Source organism: Suncus etruscus, chromosome 6 (assembly GCF_024139225.1).
Source record: "Suncus etruscus isolate mSunEtr1 chromosome 6, mSunEtr1.pri.cur, whole genome shotgun sequence".
NCBI lineage: Eukaryota > Metazoa > Chordata > Mammalia > Eulipotyphla > Soricidae > Suncus > Suncus etruscus.
Genome location: NC_064853.1, coordinates 73083068 through 73107819, shown reverse-complemented (window position 1 = coordinate 73107819; position 24752 = coordinate 73083068). Strand labels below are relative to the sequence as shown.

The 24752-nt window shown below is 42.9% G+C and overlaps 1 protein-coding gene and 1 non-coding gene across 5 annotated transcripts in view; both read right to left on the bottom strand.

The window, feature by feature from the left end:
• Positions 1 to 906: 906 nt before the first annotated feature.
• The window catches only part of SNX5 (sorting nexin 5), a 1173556-nt gene continuing 1149710 nt past the window's right edge, over positions 907 to 24752 (bottom strand). For 2 of the 4 annotated variants that reach the window (XM_049774349.1, XM_049774348.1), the window contains 12 exons: positions 14660 to 14764; positions 13390 to 13500; positions 11815 to 11936; positions 10810 to 10933; positions 8159 to 8254; positions 7642 to 7747; positions 7482 to 7557; positions 5524 to 5563; positions 5128 to 5214; positions 3339 to 3498; positions 1961 to 2046; positions 907 to 1644 (listed from right to left, as the gene is read on the bottom strand). In XM_049774349.1, coding sequence (XP_049630306.1) covers positions 1594 to 1644; positions 1961 to 2046; positions 3339 to 3498; positions 5128 to 5214; positions 5524 to 5563; positions 7482 to 7557; positions 7642 to 7747; positions 8159 to 8254; positions 10810 to 10933; positions 11815 to 11936; positions 13390 to 13500; positions 14660 to 14764 — 1164 coding nt within the window. In that variant the 3' untranslated portion in view covers positions 907 to 1593. Of the gene's footprint in view, positions 1645 to 1960; positions 2047 to 3338; positions 3499 to 5127; positions 5215 to 5523; positions 5564 to 7481; positions 7558 to 7641; positions 7748 to 8158; positions 8255 to 10809; positions 10934 to 11814; positions 11937 to 13389; positions 13503 to 14659; positions 14765 to 24752 lie in introns of all 4 variants that reach the window. The other 2 variants (XM_049774350.1, XM_049774351.1) reach the window with 1 other exon arrangement.
• LOC126012675 (small nucleolar RNA SNORD17) lies at positions 21766 to 22002 on the bottom strand. Its single transcript, XR_007497101.1, has one exon. It is a non-coding gene; the product is annotated as a small nucleolar RNA SNORD17 (small nucleolar RNA).

Below are 24752 nucleotides of genomic sequence, written 5' to 3'. Positions count from 1 at the left end.
TAAGCACCAACAGTCCAAATCCCAAAAGACCTGTGGCAAACTGTAGTCACACATCTAGTCAAGGCTTCACTGGGTTAGATCTAGTACAGCTGTTTAAGGCAATGACTTTGCAGTCCACACATGGTCCCCTCGGGGCCACCTGGAATGATTCCTCAGAAGTAAACTCAGTGTCATCAGGTAATGCCCAAGCAACAGTGCTTCCCTCATGGGTGAAGTTATGAAAATCTCTCCAAGCTCCTAATGCAGCCCTCTTCCAGCCCGGTTACTGACTACACATTTCAGACAAAGCAAACACTAAATACAGTGCTATCACTCCAGCCCTGTACTGCTTTTAAGTTCAGGACTGAAGCAACGGGGAAAGGTAGTCTTGTACCTGCTCAACCTGAGCTTTATCAGCAGCACGCTAAAGGGACCCACAATTCTGCAGTCAAGAAGAGTATGGCTTGACACAAGACCTGAGCACACCTTTGGCTAACAAATAAAATGTTAGGGGCCGGGCGGTGGCGCTAACGGTAAGGTGCCTGCCTTGCCTGCGCTAGCCTCGGACGGACGGACCGCGGATCGATCCCCCGGCGTCCCATATGGTCCCCCAAGCCAGGAGCGACTTCTGAGCGCATAGCCAGGAGTAACCCCTGAGCGTTACCGGGTGTGGCCCAAAAACCAAAAAAAAAAAAAACCAAATAAAATGTTAAGTTTAAGAAGCAGAGGTAGGACAGGGGATTAAGGACACTGGCTTTGCACACAATGATCCAGGCTGGGCGCAAAGCACTGAGCACCACTAGATGTATCAACAACTCAATTTTAGAATAGAGACCCAAAGGACTTTTACACATATACCAAAGTGTCACAACTGCAATCTTGACTTGTTCTTGGTACCTAGCCTTACTTTCTACAAAACACTCCGTATAGTAGACATGTTTTATTTTATTAATAGATTTCATATTTAAAAAGTCCAAACAAAAATCTCAGGGAAAGGGCTTACATTTTAATGTAGATCTGACCATCTTCAAAAGGCCATGTTATTTTTATTCTCCCCCCCCCTACATCAAATACTTATTCCAACTACAAAAATGTAACTCCAAAGGATGTATATAAAGATAAATGAGACTTTCTTAATGTCAATAGTATAAAAACACTTGAGGTGACTAAAGAACCAGGCGACTTAAGAGAAATCTGCCTGAAAATGGAATGTTTCCGGTTAACAAGCAGTTGAGTGAACAATGTTATAAACTGGCAATGACCCTGAACTGTAGTCAGAGCAGCAAGGTCTGTGTGCCAGGAAAATTGCTTAGACTTGCTTCTCCAGAAGGCACATTCTTCCTGAATCCTACCTGAAGACAAATTCTAGAAAAGCCCGGTAATTTAGACTGTTCACTCTGAGGTATTAAATGTGTAAGAAAGATTAATTATGTCCAAGTAGCATGCTATAGGAACATTTGTAAACCAACATGGTTAAATGTTAAGATTTTTAGAAATCAAAGTATTTATTCACATAATTTTATAAACTAAGAGTAGTAAATCTCCTGTGGAAATGATTTAAGTGCAAGTGATGTCAGCTTTCATTCACATTCGTGGTCTTCGCCAAGATGCATATCAGTTATTCTTGAACAAGTCAATACAGCTCTGCAAGAGGGAAACGTTATTCTGAAAGACAAGAGTCAAGAAGACAAATTAGTAACTCTCAAGTCTCAATACACATCTGTGTACATACTAAAAAATTCAAATCCCTTCACTCAGAAGTAACCCGAGTGTCACCGGGCTTGTCCCCACTTCCCAAAAGAACTGCAACACTGCTGGATGTGACCCACAACCCCACCCAAAATCAAAGATATCCAAGATATCATTGAGATCTGATACTCCAGCTAGTATCTCTTAAATTACAGGACCTATGTTTGATGACCCGGAGAAAGAGGATTAGAAAAAAACTAAATAGACCCTTAAGACTTTAGGTTTAATTTACCTTGGCATGCTTTATTTCCAGTTCAGACATTTCAATTAGATTCTTTCTAAATGCTGCCACTCTCTTTCGTTTGAAATTGACCAATTCTATAAAACAACAAAATTTAAGAGTACTCATTACTTTCAGTTTTTTAAAATCAACCATACCAAATAAATGTACTAAGCCATGATACATCCCATTCTTCTCTGTTATGTCTTCAAACAATGCCAGACATCTTAATCTGTACTGCACAAGTCCAGTGATGTCCACTTTAAGCAAACATAATGATCCACTGACTCCTAAGAATCAAATCAGAGCAGCTCTGTTCTCCTGCCCTTCATTTTAAAGGCAGATTCTAATTTAACCCTGACTTCTCAGAATGCAGGACGCTCGGAACACTAACCATAAAAAGCACAAAATTAGGAGATGGTTGGATGGATGTGATTCAACAGCATGTAGAACACTTGCCTTGCACACAGTCAACCAGGTTCAGTCACTGAGCTATCATTGACAGGGTAAGCCCCTGAGCACAGTGGGTGTGGTTGGACTGAAGTATAGAAGTTCACAAATTTTGCAGTTGTTAAAATCCTGTCTACCTGCTACCTGAGGCTGGATCCTATCACCAAAAGTTTTAGGGCACTGTGTTCAAGACTGAGACCATTATTATGCTCTTTACAGGAAGAGAACTCAGTCCTGAGCTCTACTAGTGTTTATCTTTTGCCACAAATTACAATTTCTAACAAAAACAACAAAATTTAATAGTTTTACTGAAAAACTCTCTATGTTCCCCCAGCCCCCTTGGAAATGATTCCAGAGCAGAGCCAAGAGTTAACCCTAAGCAAAATAATGATGGTGGCCCACGATCATTAAAATTAGAAAAATTACATCTCTCCAGCATTACGTCTCAATTTTCTCCTAGTGCTCTCTAGTTTTGGAAAGGCACTTACAAGTCTAATTTAACCTCAAAGGAAAACCATAGGTTCCCAAATGTATTTGGCCTATCACCTCCTACCCAGCAATCCCTTGAAATCTGTATCGTTTAAGTGGGTCAGTGTCCTTGTATCACCTTATATCACTCCACACAGGGCTTGTAACTACCACTCAACCCAAATCCCAGGGTCTGTATTTAAGTTTTAAAAGAAAAAACTATCAACCCCAAACTTAAAAAGAAAGCAATGATTTGGGGCCAGAGAGATAGCATGAGGTAGGTAGGGCATTTGCCTTGCATGCAGGACAGTGGTTCGAATCCCAGCAACCCATATGGTCCCGAGACTACCAGGAGTGATTTTTGAGCATAGAGTCAGGAGTAGCCCCTGAGTGCTACTGAATGTGACCCAAAAACCAAAAACAAAACAAAACAAAAAAACAACAACAAACAAAACTTAGGGGGTCTCTCAACCTTCTTTTGCAGATTCAGAAAGCTGTTCAAATTTCTGGCAGCATTCCTGCTGGTGAGTCTCAGCCAACCTGACATCTTTACTTTTCAATCGAGCCTTGTCCAGCGCTTTGTTTGAGTTCTCAAAGTCAATGAGTGCTTTGGTGCGTCTATATAAAAGATCCTGAACAAGTAAAAAAAAAAAAAAAAATTAACAGCTATGAATTTAACTTGCCCCAAAATTCTCTACAACAGGTTCTATATCCTAAAAAGTTACCCAAACCCCAATGCTTAAGGACTGTTATGCAATACAATGTTAAATGGTGGAGGTACGAATTTAATGTATTTCCATTGTTGTCCTTTCAATTAAGACTTTGTAAGGGGGGCTGGAGCGGTGGCGCAAGGGGTAAGGTATCTGCCTTGCTGGCATATAGCCTAGGATGGACGGCCATTCAAACCCCCGACGTCCCACATGGTCCCCCAAGCCTGGAGCGATTTCTGAGTGCCTAGCCAGGAGTAAACCCTGAGAGTCACCAGGTGTGGTCCAAAAACAAAACAAAACAAAACAACAACAAAAAGATTTTGTAAGGACCTGTTTTTCCTGGAGGTTCTAATAGTAGCTCAAGGGCCAACAAAGGCTTAACCCCTGGATCCATCCACTGCTGGGGATAAATTCAGGGATTATGTGGATGGCACACATTTCATATCTCGAGATTTTACTAGGACCAAATTAATATATATTTTTTAATTGTTTCCAATATTATTCTGCTTACACAAGAAATCCTTTATAACGAAGACTACAGTGGAAATTAACCAACTCTAAAATATTCTCTGAATCCAGGCCGAAGCTATAGCACAATAGTAGGGGCATTTGCCTTGCACACTGCCAACCAAGGGGGAAATCCAGGTTCAATCTCCAGCATCCCATATGGTCCCCCAAACCCGCCGAAAAGTAATTTCTGAGTACAGAACAAGGAGTAACCCCTGAGAGCCGCCAGATATATATATATAAAAATACATAACTCCCTGAATCCTATTAATTGTGCAAATATGTGAACTATTATTACCTACTTACTCAGCTCTGGGTACCCACTACTCAAGGAATTTAAGCCAAGAACATAATTACAAACTCATGAAATAGCATCTTGACAGAGCTGAACAAAGGTTAAGGCACTTACTTGTCTTGCATGGGGTCAACCCTAGTTTAAATCTCAGGTAATATATATATTCCTTCTGAGCAACAAAGGATCACTCCTGAGTAGATAGAGCCAACAGCCCGTGAGGAAACTTCTGATGTGACCCATAAACTAAATGTTAAAAATATATTAATACGGGGCCGGAGAGATAGCATGGAGGTAAGGCGTTTGCCTTTCATGCAGGAGGTCATTGGTTCGAATCCCGGAGCCCCATATGGTCCCCTGTGCCTGCCAGGAGCAATTTCTGAGCCTGGAGCCAGGAATAACCCCTGAGCACTGCTGGGTGTGACCCCCCAAAAAAAACCCACAAATATATATATATATTAATACAATATAATTGCCCAAATTCCTATAAAACAGCTGTTGGGCATGACTTTAGAACATTGCACAGGGTGGGCTAGAAAGGGGGTGGGGGGGAAAAGAGGTGGGAAGAGAAAAAAATATATACCTCTAATATTAGACCTGCTTAAGTCATCACAAAGCGAATACTTCCATCATTAAATAGTAAAGAAATCTTGTTGTAAGGCAAGAGGAAAATTGGGGGCAATGGTGACGAGAAAGCCTCAAACTCAATCAAATCTTGTGGCTATCGTTAAAACTCAAAACTCCTATCTTACCTTAGCAGCCTCTATATTCAGCATATAATATCGAAGTAGCTCTGTTAGCTTCAAATCTTCATCTGAGGAGACACGACTTTCTACTTTCTATTAAAAAAAAAAACAGCAAAAGATTACCATAAGCAGAAATCTACAAATGGTTGGAGATATGTCAAGATCATAAAAATCCTGGGGCCGGGAAGGTGGCGCTAGAGGTAAGGTGTCTGCCTTACAAGCGCTAGCCAAGGAACGGACTGCTGTTCGATCCCCCGGCGTCCCATATGGTCCCCCCAAGCCAGGGGCGATTTCTGAGCACATAGCCAGGAGTAACCCCTGAGTGTCAAACGGGTGTGGCCCAAAAACCAAAAAAAAAAAAAAAAAAAAAAAAAAAAAAAAAAAGATCATAAAAATCCTTACCCTTAGTTTTTCAAATAGCTCAGCAACCTTCAAAAGATACCTGAAAATATACAAATAATTTTGAAAAGAAATAACACAAGTCCTTGTTGTTTTTACCACTTCTCAGTCCAACTGAGTAGAGAAAATGGTTACAAAACAAAACACATATGCAGTATTAGTCAGGAGTTTTTGGTCCTCTTGTTTGCTACTGAGTCATCTTGTCATAATATAGCTGTTTCAGTCAGCACCAATGCCAAAGGTCAGGTAATGAGAAACCACTGGGAGTCCCAAAGCTACAAATATATGGTTTCAAGTCAGAAAACTGCCTGCTAGCTGGTGAGAGGCAGGAGGCACAGCACTGCAACAGATCTGGTTCAGGTGACCATGTGGTACTGGGAACTGAGACCAAGCCTACATTCAGGGTTCATCCTAGATTTTCTACCAAGTCTGGGTAATAAAGTATCTTCTATTTTAAACCCCCAGAAGGATGCAGGAGGCAAGAGCCCTAGTCACCATACCAGGGGCCTGCAACCTTTGAGACAGAGAGCCACTTGGACTCGTTTTTTAAAGAAAAAGGAAACTGAAGGGGAAAAAAGTATCTGGGAGCCACAAAACCATAGGGACATTTAAAACAAATATAGGACTGCATACACCGTTTCTTATCTGAATGCTATACAGTATCATGAAATTAGCTGTCGATCTGAACTTTTCACTTAACAATGTAAGACATATTTGTGCAAATTAATAACCAATTAAAATATTTAAGTGATTCCGCTCTCTACCCTCTTGCTATCCTGATGTCAGAGCCATGGCAAAGCTTCAAAAGATTCACAGGTTGTCGCCCCAGCACTATACAATCTTTCCTATAAGTTGAGGTTCCCACTAGAATCCTTAAAGCAGGGGTCTCAAACTCAATTTACCTGGGGGCCATAGAAGGCAAAGTCGGGGTGAGGCAGGGCCGCATAAGGGATTTCACTTACCGAATATTCGCAATAAAAAAAAAATCGCATTAAGCATTTGCATACCCTGAACGGAACTGTTCGGGGTATGCAAATGTTTAATGCAATTTTTACTGTGATTATTCGGTAAGCGAATAATCGCGAATACTGCGATATTTGAAGGCTGGCTGCGGGCCACAAAATGTACGGAGGGCTGCAAACAGCCCGTGGGCCACGAGTTTGAGACCCCTGCCTTAAAGCATCCTTACTATAACATAACCTAATTCCTAGCCCTGTCAGGGACAGGACTAAGTGCATCCCTGCCCCAAAACCCGACACCAGAAGTCAGAGTAATATTAGAATTGGCACGGGGTAGGGGGGAGATGGGGAGTTGTCAGAGTGATAGCAGCTGGTAGGGTGATTGCCTTTCATGTGGCAGACCCAGGTTCAATACCAGTATCCCATATGGTCCACCCAAGCCTGCTAGGAATAAATGAAGTTTTGCCAGAAGTCTCTCCTCCCACCCCCACCGCAAAAGGAACCCCCTAGGGCAGGGGTCTCAAACTCACGGCCCTCCTACAACGTTTTGTGGCCAAAGGCCAGCCTTCAAATATCACAGTATTTGATTATTTGCTTACCGAATAATCACAATAAAAATCGCATTAAACATTCGCATACCCCAGCAGTTCCGTTCGGGATATGCAAATGTTTAATGCGATTTTTTCTTATGAATATCTGGTAAGTGAAATCCCTTATGCGACCTTGTCTCACCCCTTTGCTTCTTGCGGCCCCCAGGTAAATTGAGTTAAGACCCCTGCCCTAGGGCATTTACTTTGCAGGTGGCCAACCTGGTTTAATTCCCAACACCATACAGTCACGAATAAGCCAACACTGACAGTTGTGCCCCCCCAGCAAAAATAACCAAAAAACAAACAAACAAAACAAACCACACACCCCCAAAACCAGAACACCACACATTCCCTTAATGATAACATTCACTGTTCTTGGTTGAAAGAGTAGCGATTTGCAACAAAAACTTACTTTTTGATAGCAGCAGGCTCTTCTAAAGCCAGACTCTGCAGGCAGGCTGCAGTGTGAATATAGTCATCTGCAACATCTGTAGAAAAAAGAACAGTTGTTTATTTGAACAGAATTAGCAAAGTCGAGCAAAACTAAGTGGCTGCTGAATAGTGGTATTTACTTTTATGAGATCTGGTCATTTTGTCCGCTTTTGCACAGGAATCCTTGATCCTATTATAATAATTAATGAGAAGATTCTTCTCTTGCTCAAAAAAGTCATCTACCTCCTACAAGGAGAAAAAAATTAAGAAACAAAGTTTAAGAACATTAATAGTAGGGACTACAAAGAGAGACAGCAGATAAATGACTGGCCAGACCCCAGGTTTGATGTCCAGCACTTCACACATTTCACTGCTAACTACCAAGTGAGGCCATGTTGCAATCCTTTCCCACCAAGACATGAGTAGATAAAAATTCATGTTTAACCTCCACAGGAGAAAAGCTAAACACGATTATCACTTCATATTCCAGGTTAAGGAAAATCCAGGTTTAAAAAATGCAAACAATTTTAGGTTCAAGGTACAATTGGCCAACTCTGGCACCACACGGCCCCGTAATCATAGCCTTGATTGACCCCAAGTCAGAAGCAGCCCAGAAACCATCCCCATAACAAAATTTTCTTAAGACAATGAAGTTACCTTAACTCCAGAAAATAGAACTTCATCTGCACTTTTCACCACACTTTTGAAAAATCCTCCAAACATCTCTTTAGTATTCTTCCGCCTAACACTTAGCTGAAAGAAAAGGGGGGGGGGAGGCATTCACTCAATTTTTCTAGGTTATTTTTGAAGTTAAAAATACATCCAATGGGGGCCGGGCGGTGGCGCTAAAGGTAAGGTGCCTGCCTTGCCTGCGCTAACCTTGGACGGACCGCGGTTCGATCCCCCGGTGTCCCATATGGTCCCCCAAGCCAGGAGCAATTTCTGAGCACATAGCCAGGAGTAACCCCTGAGCATTATCGGGTGTGGCCCAAAAACCAAAAAAAAAAAAAAGAATAAAAATACATCCAATGGGCCAGAGAGAGATAGCATGGAGGTAAGGCGTTTGCCTTTCATGCAGGAGGTCATCGGTTCAAATTCCGGTGTCCCATATGGTCCCCTGTGCCTGCCAGGAGCAATTTCTGAGCCTGGAGCCAGGAATAACCCCTGAGCACTGCCGGATGTGACCAAAAACCATACACACACACAAAAAAAATACATCCAATACTATTTTATGTACAAAGATGTTGCCCCAAATGGCATTTAAACAAGATCTAAGATACCTAAATGGCTCACACAACATGGACCATTATTCTAAATGTCACTTAAAGAGAAATATTGAAAAGCTAGAATTATCAAAGTGGCTTTTACATCCCTTAGACACATTTTTAAAAAGGGCATATATAACTTTCTTCTCTTGAGAAGGTAGCCAGAAGCAATTCAGCACAGAATACCTGGACTAGATCCGCAGTACTGTATATCCTGAACCTTCCTTGAAGTAATTTATAAACCCTACCAGGGGTAGCTCACATTCTCAGCCAAGGTAGCAAAAAGTAAGCAAGAGAAAAACAAATTCAAACAGCTAACAGGTTTTGAGAGCTCAAAACCTTTATTGTGGGCCCACAAAGGACCCTGAGCTCTGGTGGGAGCAGTCCAAAAAAGAAAGCCAAAAGGCTAATAAGCATGAGAATGGATACAGAACAAAATTAAGCAAATGTCTTGCATAAGGTCAACCGCTCTGGGGAAGGGGCCATGTCCAATGGTGCCTGAAGGATGAAACTACAGCAAACATTTCCTATGGCAAACTTTGAAACTATCTTCTTGATCCAGAAGTTTTAAAACAAATGCTCAAGGCAGAAGATAGTACAAATGACCCAGTACCTTATGAGTTACCAAATGCTAGAGCAATAAATAACACAGTGAGTAGGGACATGTTTGCCTTGCACCAGCCAACCCAGGATCAATCTCTGACATCTCACATAGTACTGTCAGGAGTAATTTCTTAGTGCATAGCAAGCAGTAATCCAGGTGTGCCTCCCCCAAAGTTCCTAAAGGTCCACTAAGGGTCACTCTGAAGCAGAAGCAGGAGCAGCTTTCCAAGCACTGCCAGGTGTGGGCCCCAAAACAAAAGTTAGGGATGATAGTACATTGAGTAAGGCATTTGCCTTGCATGGTGACAACCCAGGAAGGACTGAGTTGGATCTGGCATCCCATATGGTCCCCTGAGCCTGCCAGGAGGGATTTCTGAGCACAGAGCCAAGAGTAACCAGATGTGGTCCAAAACAAAACATTATGTATGTAGAAACTATATATATTAAATAGAAACTGGAGAGAAAAATCAGTGAGGATTCCCTGCGAGTTTCAGTTTTACAACTTCCTATGAAACCGTATTTACTTCAAATTAGTTAGAAAATAAAATTTTAAATTTTCATGACTAAGTCAAGAAACCCGCAGGCAATGGGCCAGAACGGTGGTGCAAGCAGTAGGTCTTTGCCTTGCACGCACTAACCTAGGACAGACTGCAGTTTGATCCCCAGAGTCCCATATGGTCCCCAAAACTAGGAGCAATTTCAGAACACAAAGCCAGGAGTAATCCCTGAGCGTCACCAGGTATGGCCCAAAAACCAAAACCAAAACCAAACCAAACCAAAACAAACAAACAAAAAAAACATGCAGGCCGAATACTGGCACCCCATTTCAGTCCAGAGCCTCACCTGCAGTATAATCCCTGAGGAAATATTGTGAGGACTAAGCCCTGAGCACTATCAAGCATGCCCCCCACTATGGAGGAGTCAGGCCAGAACTCTCAGGGTTTAGTTACTAGACATTACAATGCATGGGGCTCAACTGGCTCAAGTACCTTACCCTTGGACTATTTCTCCAGCCCCCACCCCAGCTCCATACAATTATTGTTATAGGGGTCACACACAACTTGTGTAAGGATTGGACCCAGGATCTTACACATGCAATACATCATCATCAAGATCTTTGCTTCTGGGTCATACCCAGCAGCACTCAGGGGTTACTCCTGGCTCCATGCTCAGAAATCGCTCCTGGCAGGCTCGGGGGACCATATGGGATGCTGGGATTCAAACTGATGACCTTCTGCATGCAAGCAAACACCCTACCTCCATGCTATCTCTCCGGCCCCATCATCAAGATCTTTAAAGATTCTATCCCCAGCACACATACTACCCCCTAACACCACTAGTTTTATACCCAGCACCCATACCCATTCCCTAACACTACTAGTTTGTGTGTTAAATAATTTTGCACACTATAGTGGGATCATGGAAAGAATAGTGCCTTACATCTTGATCATACTCCAGAAACACATGAAAGTTGCGATCTTTACTGAGAACAGGATGCGAAGAGAGACGCTGAAGAAAAACTTCATGGGAAGAAACAGTCTTTTTGAAGACAGCCAGATACTCACTGAAAGAGAAGGCATAAGGCATTTTAGCTGGCACCACTCAAGAAAGCCCAATATACTTAGTGTAGCAGCACTGTTCTATTACCAAAATTAAGCAACCTTCTCACTCTAGATATCACTCAAACATATCAATGTGGAGAATGCTGAAAAATTACCATTGTGAGCTAAGTGAGTGCTTTGTATGTGGCAGACCCATGTTGATTCTCCACACAGAAGCCCAAGCCTCTGTGCCACACAAATGTATGGTCCCAGGCAAAGAACAAAATTTCCAGAACCAAACAAAAAAATTAAATCATGGTAGGAACTTGGGTCTATTGATGCCTTGAGATGGTGACGAGGGGCCAGAGAAATAGGACAGCAGTAGGCTGTTTGCTTTACAGTGTAAAGTTTACACGCAGCTGACCCAGGACAGACCTGGGTTCCATCCCATACAGTCTCCCAAGTCAGGAGCGATTGCTGAGAGCATAGCTGGGGGTAACCCCTCACTGTCACCAGGTGTGGTCCAAAACAAAATGAAACAAAAAAGAAAAATTCCTGAGGTTAAAAAAAAAAAAACCTTGATGACAGATTAAAATAAGGGTTTGAACACCAAAGCTTACTGAATACATCATCATGGGAAAGTGGACAGAGGGCGCCAAAGCAACAGTACAGTGGGTAAGGCGCTTACCGAGCATGCAGCAGACCTGGCAACTGTTTTGGTTGCCTGAGCCCTAAAAGAGTGGCCCAAATCCAAAAGACCTCCCATACATGGACAAAGAAAAAAGAGTTGACTATCTTTTGGAACATTCATTTGCTGTCAGATTAATCTACTTTATTTCTGTATGTAACCAACTTTGCTGTTACTCAAAATATAGATAAAACCCAACTGACAAAACCAACTTACGCTTCTAGCTCTTGCTTCATCTTAGCGAACTCATCTTTGGTCATAGACCCTTCACCCTCACCGAGTTTCTGCATCTTCTCCCGAGGGCCATCAAAATCAGGCTTGGTAGGAGCAGGGGGTATCTACAACAGAAGGAAACAACTCATGATTGGATTGTCACAGCAATAACTTTCTAGATAGCTACTAATGGAGGCTGGCTCCCTGAGGCTTCCTATAAAAGCACCTCAGGGATGGAGTGACGACTGTCTTGCACACAGCAGGGCCAGGTCAGAAATTCTAGATCTCTGGTATTCCATATGGTCCCCCCTAAGCACCACCAGGAGCACTCCTGAGACCTTTCATGTATGGACCAAAAAATAAAAATAAGGGACGAGAAGGGTGGGAAAAAAAAATAGGGGACAAGAGGTGGCATGGAGGTAGGGTGCCTTGCATGCAGAAGTATGATGGTTTGAATCCAGGCATCCGATATGATCCCCCAAGCCTGCCAGGAGCAATTTCTGAGCGTAGAGCCAGGAGTAACCCCTGAGCGCTGCCAGGTGTGACCCAAAAATTGAAATAAAATAAAAGCTTGCTAGGATCGATTTCTGAGCTGAGCGAGGAGTAACCTCTGAGCACCACTGGGTGTGGCCCAAAAACCAACTTCCCCACCCAAAATCAATCTTACATTTTTAGCAATCAATGTCCCAAATCCTCACAATAAGGTATGTACTTGACTACAATCATTTGTTCATTTTATTTACCATGACCAACAGTAGTCTTTCATGATCCATATAAACTTATGGATCATAATTAGTGAAGTGTCACTCCCCCCCCCACAGCTTCAGCAATATTTAATTCTGAAAGGATTATCAAGATTCTTTTTTTTTGATTATAAGATTCCTGAATGCAAAATTCAGTGTTCCTTCGGTTTAGTAATTTGGACAGAGTCAGAATGACAGAACAAACCACTTCTAATCCCTAAACCAAATTAAGTCTAGAGCTAGAGGGATTATATAGGGCTTGTACATGTGCTTTGCACGTGTCAGATGATGGTTTGATTCCCTGTGCTATACACTGTACTCACAAGCACTGTCAGGAGTGACTTTTGAGCAATTGGGTATGACCCCAAACAAAAACATAGTCAACCAAATCTAAAGGAGATGCTATGCTGAGTGGGCTGTATAAACGCACATAGCTGACCCAGGTGCCGCCTTGGGTACTCCATGTGGTCCTGAGCTGCCAGGTGTGATCTCTGAGCACCACCAGGTCTGGCCCAAATAAAACAAAAAGGACCATCTAGTCTTTTGGTCACTCATGTAATTTCCATGATTTAAGTGCAATCGAGAATACCTCCAAAATTCCTCGGACACACTGCAATACTGTGGCAGAGAAAGCAACTAGATCACTAGGAATAAAATTTTCCCTAAACTTATACTTATGCTTGCTACTTGAAAGAAATTATCGAAAAATACCAAGTCCCCGAACCTTTTTAGTGTATAAAATGCCAAATTTATTAAAGAAATCAGACCATGTTCACAATCCAATATAAATATGAATAAGGGAGCAGAAACCATTTGCTTTCTGAGATGCACTTACAATAAGCCCAGCATAGTCTGGAGTTTCGATGAGTGTATCATGTAGCCATACAAAGTCTTCATGTTGTCTTGTAACAGAAAACTCTGGGCTCTGAAAAGTGGGCAGAGTTGTCTGTAAAGAAAGGAGCAAAAGTTAAATTCTTTTCCTGTTCTCTACATAATTGGTGAATGAGGTCTACTGAGCAAATTCCCAAGTTATTAAAATAGCAATGAAGAGGAACTTCCATTAAGATTCGGGGTCCAAGTAATAAAGTGCCCTTATTCGATTCAAGTTATGCCACAGACACTTTAGTGAACACATCATATAGATGCGGCAATTTGTATTAATTAAACCACAGCTAAGTGTGGGCTGCTTGGGTGGCACAGGAAAGGGTTAAGCACGTACCTATTACTTTATAAGCAAAACGGGAAGGGGTCAGAGCAACAGAACAGTGGGAGTAGGATGTCTATTTTGCCTTACACATGGTTGGCCTGAGTTCTAATTCCTAGACCCTATATTATCCTCTCCAACTCCCACCAGTGATCAAGAGTACAAAGCCAGGAAGGGATAAACACAGTAAATAGTTATAGTTATATATAGTAAATAATCATAAAGCTGTTAAAAAAAAATCAGGGACCAGGAAGATGGCAACAAGACTTAAAAGAGCAGTCTTGGGGGCCAGAGAGACAGCACAGCAGCATTGGCCTTGCAAGCAGCAGACCCAGGACCTAAGGTGGTTGGTTCAAATCCCGGTGTCCCATATGATCCCCCGAGCCTACCAGGTTCGATTTCTGCGCTTAGAGCCAGGTGTGACCACCCCCCAAAAAGTGAAATGTTTTAAACTTTTTTTATGTAGGCGTGTCATTTAAAATCATATTGCCTAGTTTTCTCCCAAGTCTTAGCAGCAATGTCCATAGCCAAAGGCCCACACTAACATAAAAAATTTGAAATGAGGGCCTGGAGAGATAGCACAGTCGGCGTTTGCCCTGCAAGAAGCCGATCCAGGACCAAAGGTGGTTGGTTCGAATCCCGGTGTCCCATATGGTCCCCAATGCCTGCCAGGAGCTATTTCTGAGCAGACAGCCAGGAGTAACCCCTGAGCACCGCCGGGTGTGGCCCAAAAACCAAAAACCAAAAAAAAAAAAAAAAAGAAAAGAAATGAAAAAAAGTTCACACTTAACAGTAATGCCACTGTAATTAAATACTAATAATTCCAATATAACTTTCTCATATCCAGTCTGAAGAAAAAGGGAGAAATCTAGCAGTTTCTACAACTCAGTTCTATCCTTACCTTAGTATGAACTGTAAATTTCACCTTCTCTCTCTCACTGAGGGCATCAGGTATATCAATTTGAAGAGATGGGTCAACATTCAGGTCCACAGATACAGATCTTAGCTGAAATAAAGTTTTGGGAGTGTTAGCCTCAATTTACTGAGCACAATATATAAACATAACAGGATAATAGTAATAACAAGCTAAGCCGTGTCCTGCTTCAAACCCTGCTTCGAAAAGCTATGAATTGCAAAACGTGCTCATTGTAGCCATTAATCCAGACATCACCTCTGATGATTATTTTATATTTTGTTTTGCAGGCTAAAGTCTTTTTTTCAATATACTATTTACAGTTGCGGGGGGGGGGGGACACGTGCAAAAAATGTTTTCTTCCGAGGGGGGGGGGGCGCACGACAGAAAATGATTGAGAAGCACTGCTCCAAGGGAACTTCTTTATATATAAATTTTTGTTTTGGTGCTACACCTGTTGACACTCCTGGTTTTTTTATGGGGGGGTGGCATACGGGGCACTGAACCTCAGTCTGCCCTAGGTTAGCGCATGCAAGGCAAACACCTCACCACTTGTGACACCGCTCCCGCCCGAGTGTATGGATATTTCTATAACTAAACAAAGCAACTATATATACCAAACATTTTATTTATAAATCCAAGGATTTAACTAAGATTTGAATTAGAACAGAATTTCAAACTACCGTATATGCTGGTGTATAATTCTGCAGTTAAAACATAGGTTTAGGCCTATATTCGCTGTATCAGACAGAACGTTTCTGTGCTCATGTACCACAGTGAGCCAATCACAACAAACAAAGGTTCAAAGGTTACACTGTAATAGACTTCCTCTCTGACTCTGGACAATCTGAGCAGGCTTTTTACAGTGTAGATTCGGATCCAGAACATTGTCTAATTTGCATGCATAAAAAGCCTGCTTGGATTGGCTGAGTTAGAGAGGCAGTCTGAACAGACTTGCAGTGATTGGTGCAGGATCGAGTTGGAAAATTTGTTTTGTGTCAATATTCAGACAATTTTCGTTTAGTGGCATATTGAAACATTTTTTGGGATATAATCGGCGTCTAAGACGACCCCCGATTTTCGGTTGACTTTTTATTGTTTCAAAAGTCGTCTCATACTCCGGTATATCTACAAACCCTACTGAAGTATTAGGAAAATCTAGTGATGGCACATTAAGTTATTCCTTCCCCCACAGTACTGCGCAAGCAAAAGTCTACCAGTCAAAGTGAGGGGCAGAGCAATAGCACAGCAGAATTGCCTTGCACGCAGAACTGGGCCCTGGCATCACATATGGTTCCAAGCCTGACAAGTACAATTTCTGAGCAGAGCCAGGAAAAACCTGACAATCAGCAGGTGTGCCCCCAAAATCAAAAGAATAAAGGAGACTTGGCTCCTTAGGGAGGGTCTGGGAAGGGGGGCCCTGAACTTCCGGCCTCCCAGCTTCTTGAAGACTCTCTTTTCTTCCTGAAGCCGGAGTCTCTACCAGCATGGGGTTCGGCAGGGCTCCGCCATGCCAAAGGCCTTCTTAACCAGGCCTGGGGGGGGGGGGTGCGGGACTTGGGTGACCCCAGCACTCCTCTACCGCCTTGCTCCAGATCTTCAAGGCTTCCCTGGGCCACATGCCTGGGCAAGCCAGGTGGGTCCCCCTGCGGAGCTTGAAGGTTGCCCTAAGGTTTTACTTGTGGGTTTCACTAAAGCAGTCACTGGTAATCTCTTTACCAATCTATATTTTCAAAACCGCGCAGGGGCGCTAGCACAAGGTACATTAATAGCTCTATCATTGAATAATGTTTTCGTGGGGCCAGAGAGATAGCATGGAGGTAAGGCGTTTGCCTTTCATGCAGGAGGTCATCGGTTCGAATCCCAGCGCCCCATATGGTCCACCGTGCCTGCCAGGAGCAATTTCTGAGCCTGGAGCCAGGAATAACCCCTGAGCACTGCCGGGTGTGACTCAATAACCACACACACACACACACACACACAAAGAATAATGTTTTCGTGTATGCAGAATGTCCATTTTGTACTCTGTCCTTTCACATTCCCCTACAAAAGATCATTTTTCTCTTAACTCTCTCACCCCCTATCACCATTACTCCACATTTACCCTTTTTAACTTAAGAATCCTAAGTCGGGCTGGGTAGGTGGCGCTGGAGGTAAGGTGTCTGCCTTGCAAGCGCTAGCCAAGGATCAGGACCGCGGTTCGATCCCCCGGCGTCCCACATGGTCCCCCCAAGCCAGGGGCGATTTCTGAGCACATAGCCAGGAGTAACCCCTGAGCATCAAACGGGTGTGGCCCAAAAAAAAAAAAAAAAAAAAAAAAAAGAATCCTAAGTCGGGGCCGGGAAGGTGGCGCTAGAGGTAAGGTGTCTGCCTTGCAAGCGCTAGCGTAGGACGGACCACGGTTCGATCCCCCGGTGTCCCATATGGTCCCCCAAACCAGGGGTGATTTCTGAGCGCATAGCCAGGAGTAACCCCTGAGCGTCAAATGGGTGTGGCCCCAAAAAAAAAAATCCTAAGTCACAGACCATAGTGGTGCCTTGGAGTTAACACCCCCCCAACTATTCCAAAAGTCATAGAATGTACATGTATGTCTTTTCAAGATTTTATGTGTTTTCTTTCACGGCTATAACTCTTGCTGAATATATTTTTTTGGTCTTTGGGCCACACCTGGCGGTGCTCAGCGGTTACTCCTGGCTGTCTGCTCAGAAATAGCTCCTGGCAGGCACAGGGGACCATATGGGATTCGAACCAACCACCTTAGGTCCTAGATTGGCTGCCTGCAAGGCAAACACCGCTGTGCTATCTCTCCGGGCCCGCTGAATATTTTCTTATACACTGATGATTCCCCCCCTTTTCTATCTTTTCTTCTCTTTGTGAACTGTTCAATAGGGAATTTGGTGAAAGAGTCCCTCAGTTTAATGCTTGTTTGAGCCAAGTCATGGGTATTGTTGCAAGTGTTCTTATGCCCTCATATACTACGACAACGCCACGTGGCTTTATTTCTTGTTTGTTTAGGCACATTAAAACGGGAAAATAATATACATAGAAATAAGTTCTTATCTAATAGAGATGGGAACACACAAATCTTGTAGTGCAATGGGACCTTACATCCTGAACATTTGACATAATGACCTGGCACAGGCCTCAGAAGAATGTGCATTCTCCATTCACCCCTGATCTAGGAAGACATCTACGAAACATCCAAGGTTGTCTATAACATCACCTGGAGGCTGCTCTGACATCGCTGCTCTGACATCAACCTACTCATGAGACTTCCCTTAACACTGAGAAGACTTAACAACAGTGACCTGCTTACTGGACTGGGCTTTCTTTCTTTTATTCTTGGTTTTTTGGGCCACACCCGTTTGACGCTCAGGGGGACCATATGGGACACCGGGGATCAAAACGCAGTCCGTCCTACGCTAGCACTTGCAAGGCAGACACCTTACCTCTAGCGCCACCTTCCTGGCCCCTGGACTGGGCTTTCTGTATTGCCCCTTAATTGAGGTGAAACTAGAGGATACTCCACACCAGCCTGACTTCAATGTAGGATGTGCAGATTCCAGGATCTTTAATACAGAACCTGATGTCAACTATAGAGACTGCATGAAAAATAAAACTGTATTGGCACTACAGACAATGACTTGGATTGAACAAACTAGTTTGCCTGGAGCCTAGAGTTGGGTCTTATGCCAGAAAACTTCAGGGGTAGGGTCTCCTTGTTTTTAGACCAAGGCTATTCCTTTCTATGACCCCCGTATTTTGGTGGGCCTATGCAAACAATATTTGACACTCTTAACACCGTTTTTACTGTGTTCCTTTGACTCTAACCCTTAAAAAAAACCTCTTAAACTTTTGATGTTAACTTAAACCAATATGCATGTGCATGAAAATATAAAAAACATCGGGGCCGGGCGGTGGCGCTCGAGGTAAGGTGCCTGCCTTACCTGTGCTAGCCTAGGAGACGGACCGCGGTTCGATCCCCCGGCATCCCATATGGTCCCCCAAGCCAGGAGCGACTTCTGAGCGCATAGCCAGGAGTAACCCCTGAGCGTCACCGGGTGTGGCCCAAAAACCAAAAGAAAATATAAAAAACATACTATGCCTTCAATGTTTAAGGAGTCACATAAATTTCATGGCTTTAGATTGCTTTGTGTACTGCTAAGAAATGTTATAATGTACTACAATCTGGGGACTTGTGGACAAAGTAATTGTACCTGGGTTCTGCCTTATTTTTCTTTCTCTATTTTTTTTTTTTTGGTTTTTGGGCCACACCCGGCGATGCTCAGGGGTGACTCCTGGCTGTCTGCTCAGAAATAGCTCCTGGCAGGCACAGGGGACCATATGGGACACCGGGATTCGAACCAACCACCTTAGGTCCTGGATCGGCTGCTTGCTGTGCTATCTCTCCGGGCCCCTTATTTTTCTTAATGTTCTTTGTTAAGTTCAATATTTAGGCATCATCAAGGGGATTTCTTCTGAGAACTCTGTTTATGGGCAATTGTCCTTCCACTGTAACTTTACCTTGTCCTCTTTGCATCATTGTTCTCATAATTAAAAATGAAAAAAAAAATGCTAGTGCAGAAAAAAAAAAGATAAGAACTAAAAAAGCACAAGAAACAAATTCAAAGACTGAGGTCAACCCCAGGGAATATATGCATTCCAATCACTCCAGAACTACTTGAATAGGCTCAGGGTCCACTACAAAAAGCAATCTAAAAAAAGATCTGGGGTGATAGTGTTTGCCTTGCATGCAGCTGATATGGGTTCCATAGAGCCAACATCCCATATGGTCACCTGAGCCTAGGAGGAGTGTTATTAGCAACAGCAAGGAGTGATTTTGAACTCAGAGCCAGGGATGGCCACACACACACAAACACCCATACCCATCCAAGACATTAATAGAATTCCACTATGGTTGAGGGTCAACTTTACAAGTTCTGCCCTAAAAAGTAAAATGAACTGATTCTGAGAACTAGAAATTCACATCACTGACACTCAACTCCACTTCTGCTTTTTTTTTTAAACAGGAAGAACAATGGTTAGAATAATTTTCTTCTACTAAACTTAAAATGCAAATCCTCTCACTTGTAAGGCCAAGAAGCTGTTATCAGTGAGGCGCCAGTGAGGCAGAAAACAAAGCTTAGAGTAAGCTTTTCCCACCTGCGTAAACTGCAAAGTAGGGCTCAAATGAACAATAACACTAGATTAACAAGCAGAAGCAATGCCAAGTGAAGATTAGCGTTGGAGAGGATGAAAACAGGCATGGAATAAAAGGACATTTCTAGACTACTGCCCCTGCAGAAATAGTATACTGGGTAGTGGTTTGCCTTACAGACCCTATGATCTACCTCCCAAGGCCCCCAGAAGTGATTCCTGAAGCTCAGAGCACAGGAATGTGGCCCAAAACAAAACTCCCCATTTCTTTTTGGATTAGTCCTTCCTTGGCTAGTGCTTGCGCCACCTTCCCGGCCCCTCTCTTTTTGGATTTGGGGGGGGGGGTCACACTCGGCCATGCTCAGGGGTTACTCCTGGCAGGCACGGGGGACCATATGGGATACTGGGATTCGAACCAACCACCTTTGGTCCTGGATCGGCTGCTTGCAAGGCAAAGGCCCTCTTTTTGTATTTTTAAAACTAAATTCCATACCTATGATGTAACCATTTCAATCAGTTATATAAAAAGACACTATCCACTAAGCCACACAACACTTCTCATATTCTAGAAGGTGCCAGTACTTTCCCTTTTACTTCAGAAGGGGGACCAAGAAAAAAATGTGTAAGGAGTCACTAAGATTTTCCTCTAAGTTTCAAGCTGCTACCAGTATCCTTATTTTAACACCAGTAAAATGTTTGCTGTCACTAACATTTCACCAGTCCTTCCAGATAAACTTAGTTACTCCAGTGAATTACGTACCATCTTCTTCACATGTCCATTTAGGAGATCTTGACAAACAAAGGTAACACAAAGTTCAAAGATTCTTCATTTTATCATCATGGTGACTTTAGCTGACATTTCTGAAAAAGCTTCCTTCCATTTGTTAATTTTCTCCTGTGCAAATACACCACCGAAAGGCAGGAGATGGTGAATAGACACAACCCAATGGGCTGAACACATACATGTTTAGCATGCAGGAGAATCAGGAGCAACCAGTAAGCAACAATGGAAATAGCTTCAGAACAGTACTGGATAACTTCAAAACAAGACTTCATTCAGGGAAGCAGTGATCTAGCTCAGGTGGTAAAAAGAAAAATAAATGACTATTCTGTGTGAGGCTCTGCATTATTCAATCTCAGTCAGCACTGCTGTACTTCAGCTCCCTGCCCCCACACAACACAACAGGGCCAGGGCAGAGTTACACTGCATCACCAGGCCCTATTGCGGAGGGCTGCGGGGAATCTGAATCAGGGATAAATGGGGCAAAAGACACTGGTGAGAAGTTGAGGGTAACTCACGGGACAAGCCTAAAATGCTTTTCCTGCCCCATTTCATTTGCTAAGACCCCACCTTCTAATGCAGTAACAGTTTATCAAGCATGATTTCCCATAAACATAATTGACTAGACATCTAAACAAAATATCATGACAGTCCATTACCAAAGAGCTAACTAAATAAGCCAACAAATCTGCACAAAGGTCTAAAAGAATTGCAGGAAAAGGGGCAATGGTAAATTCTGGATCACCTAAGCTGACATTTGTCAACCAAGATGACCCACATACACACTTTACAACCTTATTTTCTTTCTGTGGTCACCATATACTACTACTAGTTGCTGGGAGCCTGGTGGCAGCCCCTCCCTCCTTCACCTGTGGCCCCTTGCAGTATCCTGGGACACACAGGTCATTATGACCCTGGTTGAGAAACACTGAACTCAGACTCACCAATTCAAAGGGTAGCCAGTGAGGTAAATTTTTCCCCTTTAGCCAAAAGATAATGAATCAGATAAATCAAGGAGTAATAAAGTTGTGAAATGTTTAAAGCCAGCAGTCACCCCATAGGACTAAAAGCTCAGCAATACAGTGCTTGTCCTGCTTACTCAAGATCTTAGCATTTTATAACTAAGCTTAAGAAAAGAAACAGGGCTGTGCAGCAGGTGATCAGATTTTCACCACTCATCTTAGTGAGATGGGACCCAGAGGGACCTATCCCTGCTGACACCAACCATTCTTACCAGTAGCCACCAACACACAAACTGTCCACAGTAGAACACTATAGACTGCAAGGCATTTGGAGACTACATAGCCTCAAATTCCCAGAACAGGAACTGAGGCTTGGAAGAAGGTCAGTGCCTGCGTACTCAGCGAATGGATAAACTGAATCATCACTTCACAAGGCTGCAAACCCAAAAATGACAGATGAAATGGAATTGTTGTTTTAATGAACATTCCAAGAAATCCATCCTAGATTATTTAAAATGACAAAGCATAAGAGTTGAATAGTGAGAGGTCTTCCAGTTACTTTCTAATGAAGAAATCCTACTGGAAATCAACACACTATTATAGGAATAACTGCAGCAGAAATCATCTTTGGACCAAAATGAAAACTCATTAGACTGAGTGCTTGCATTGGCTCCAAGAGACCTGGATTCAGACCTCAGCATTGTCCCAAACAGGGAGTGACTGCCAAACAACCAAATTTAATTCATTTCAGCACTGTGGTTAACAATACTGTTAATGATAGGGTTTGATACACAACACTGACCAGAACCAAAATTTATTTTCTTCCATTCAAAGCCAAAGGCCTTTCTTTACCTACTACTAACTTTGTAATATCAAGGGTCCTACCAAAAATTAATTGTATCAAGTCTTTACCCCTCTGCTATAAATCTTACATGTTACACATTCCTCATGTTGTTCCAGAGATTGAACAAAGGGTTTGAGGTGTGACTCAGTGGGAAAAAAAAAAGAGCAATTTATATTTTACCTATCAAGTGCGGAGATCAGAGTTCGTTGGTTTCTGCCTGGGAGTTTTCTGATAGGAGCCAGCCCCCCACCCCCACCCCCGCACCCGCACCTTTAGTTGAAACTATTAACAACTAGGGAAGTTGGATGAGGATAGTCAACCCCAATTTCTAAACAAATTCAAATTTCCCAACAAAAATATACAACTGGGGGCAGGACAGGGGCTATACAACCCTCTATATTGTTGGTTGGTATCAATAAATCCATTTTGTTTTTGGGCCACACCTAACAGTGCTTAGGGGTTACTCCTGGCTCTGTACTCAAGAAATTACTCCTGGCAGGTTCGGGGGACCATGCTGAAGATCAAACCTGGGTCAGCTGCATGAAAGACAAACTCCCTATCCACTGTGCTATTACTCCAGTCCCCATAAATCTATTGTTTTAGGAGAGCTCTTCTGAGAATCCCTCAAAGGGGCAAAACATTCTTAGAGGTAAGATGGATCAGCACACTTAGAAGTATCCTGCCACATAGCAGATATGGATTTGATCCCCAACATTCCAGGAGCACTGCCAGATGTAGCTCCAAAGCAAGCCAATGTAGTTTTCAAATAGAAAACATTTCAGGCTAAACATTAGATGTTTGTCATTTCATTTCAGTGAAAATAACTTAGATCTCAAAAATTATGATAGTAGGGGCCGGGAAGGTGGCGCTAGAGGTAAGGTGTCTACCTCCTAGCGTAGGACAGACCGCGGTTCGATCCCCCGGCGTCCCATATGGTCCCCCCAAGCCAGGGGGGATTTCTGAGCGCATAGCCAGGAGTAACCCCTGAGCGTCAAACAGGTGTGGCCCAAAAACCAAAAATAAATAAATAAATAAAATATGATAGTATCAACTTCCCCTCAGGCCATTTCTTCCAAAAGCCATAGAGCAGACTTGCTAATACAGTGTTCAGACAGAGATCTGAAAAGGTAGTTAGTACTTAAGTTGGGACTACTTAATGTCTAAAATTCAGTGAGGCTTCAAAACTTCAAAACCCAACCCCTCACACAAAGGGGGTGAACTGGCTGCTAGTCCAAACCACTCTGGTATCATTCATGTTAAAAATTAAGGGCACATGTCAAACTGGGGGAAGAGAATGTATTCCAGTTAAGTTATAAAGCAGCTTAAAGCACTATTTGCAAACCAAACTGCATAGACATAACTGGGTCTAACCGATGTTGTTAAACAACCAATACACCATTCTTCCCAGTCTCTTATAACAGGAGGGTTAAGGACACTCACCTTACACACAGGGGGGCCCTGGATTCAATTCTTGAGCTCAGAACCAGGAGCTAGTCCTGAGCACTGAGGAGTGTGGCCCCAAAATAGAAAACCAAGTTGCAATACTCCCAGGTTCAGTGCTTTACCTAGCACTAAACAGCTTCAATAGTAACTTAATAGACACTTCTAAGAGACAAATCAACTTAACCATCTTCAACTGTGAGCAGAAAAATTGAATATGGTGATCACAAAAAATCATGTAACACTGATTTGCTGAGGGCCAAAAATTGATTCAGAAATCAAATGATGAAGTGTTTTTTGACAATGCTCAATCTTCCAGAAAAGGGGTTGCAGTCGATTTAAAGCCAGACTAACAGGAACTGTCCCAGAGAGAATTAATACAATCTGAACAGGAATCTAAATGCCATGCCAACTGGCAAATGGAACACCTGTAGAACCTAGAGAAACATGGTCACAGTAAATAGTCCTTTATGAGATCATGGTTCAACATATTATCCCCAATTCCTCACACCCATGAAAACTCCATATGGCTGAAAACTTTCATCTGAGAGGGAGTGAGAGCATTACTAATTATAATAGTGTCAATTTGGTGAGGGTAAGGGAGGCAGATTTACTCCTGCTATATGCTCAGTTGGATAATTCCTGGCAAAACTCGGGGATCAATCCTTAGTTCACACGCCAACCACGTTGATTCTTTTAGGCACTAGACTTGGCACAACTCTTACTCTTCTCTAAATTCATCTCCATCATTTTTCTTGAAGGCTTTCCATCCAGTGCCAGCACTATCACTAAGCCACATTTCCAGTCGTTAGCACTTTTATCAGCAGTATTAAGTGACCAGAGGCCCCACCAGGTATGGCTCAGATAATTTTTAACATTAGAGTATGGGGTCCAGAG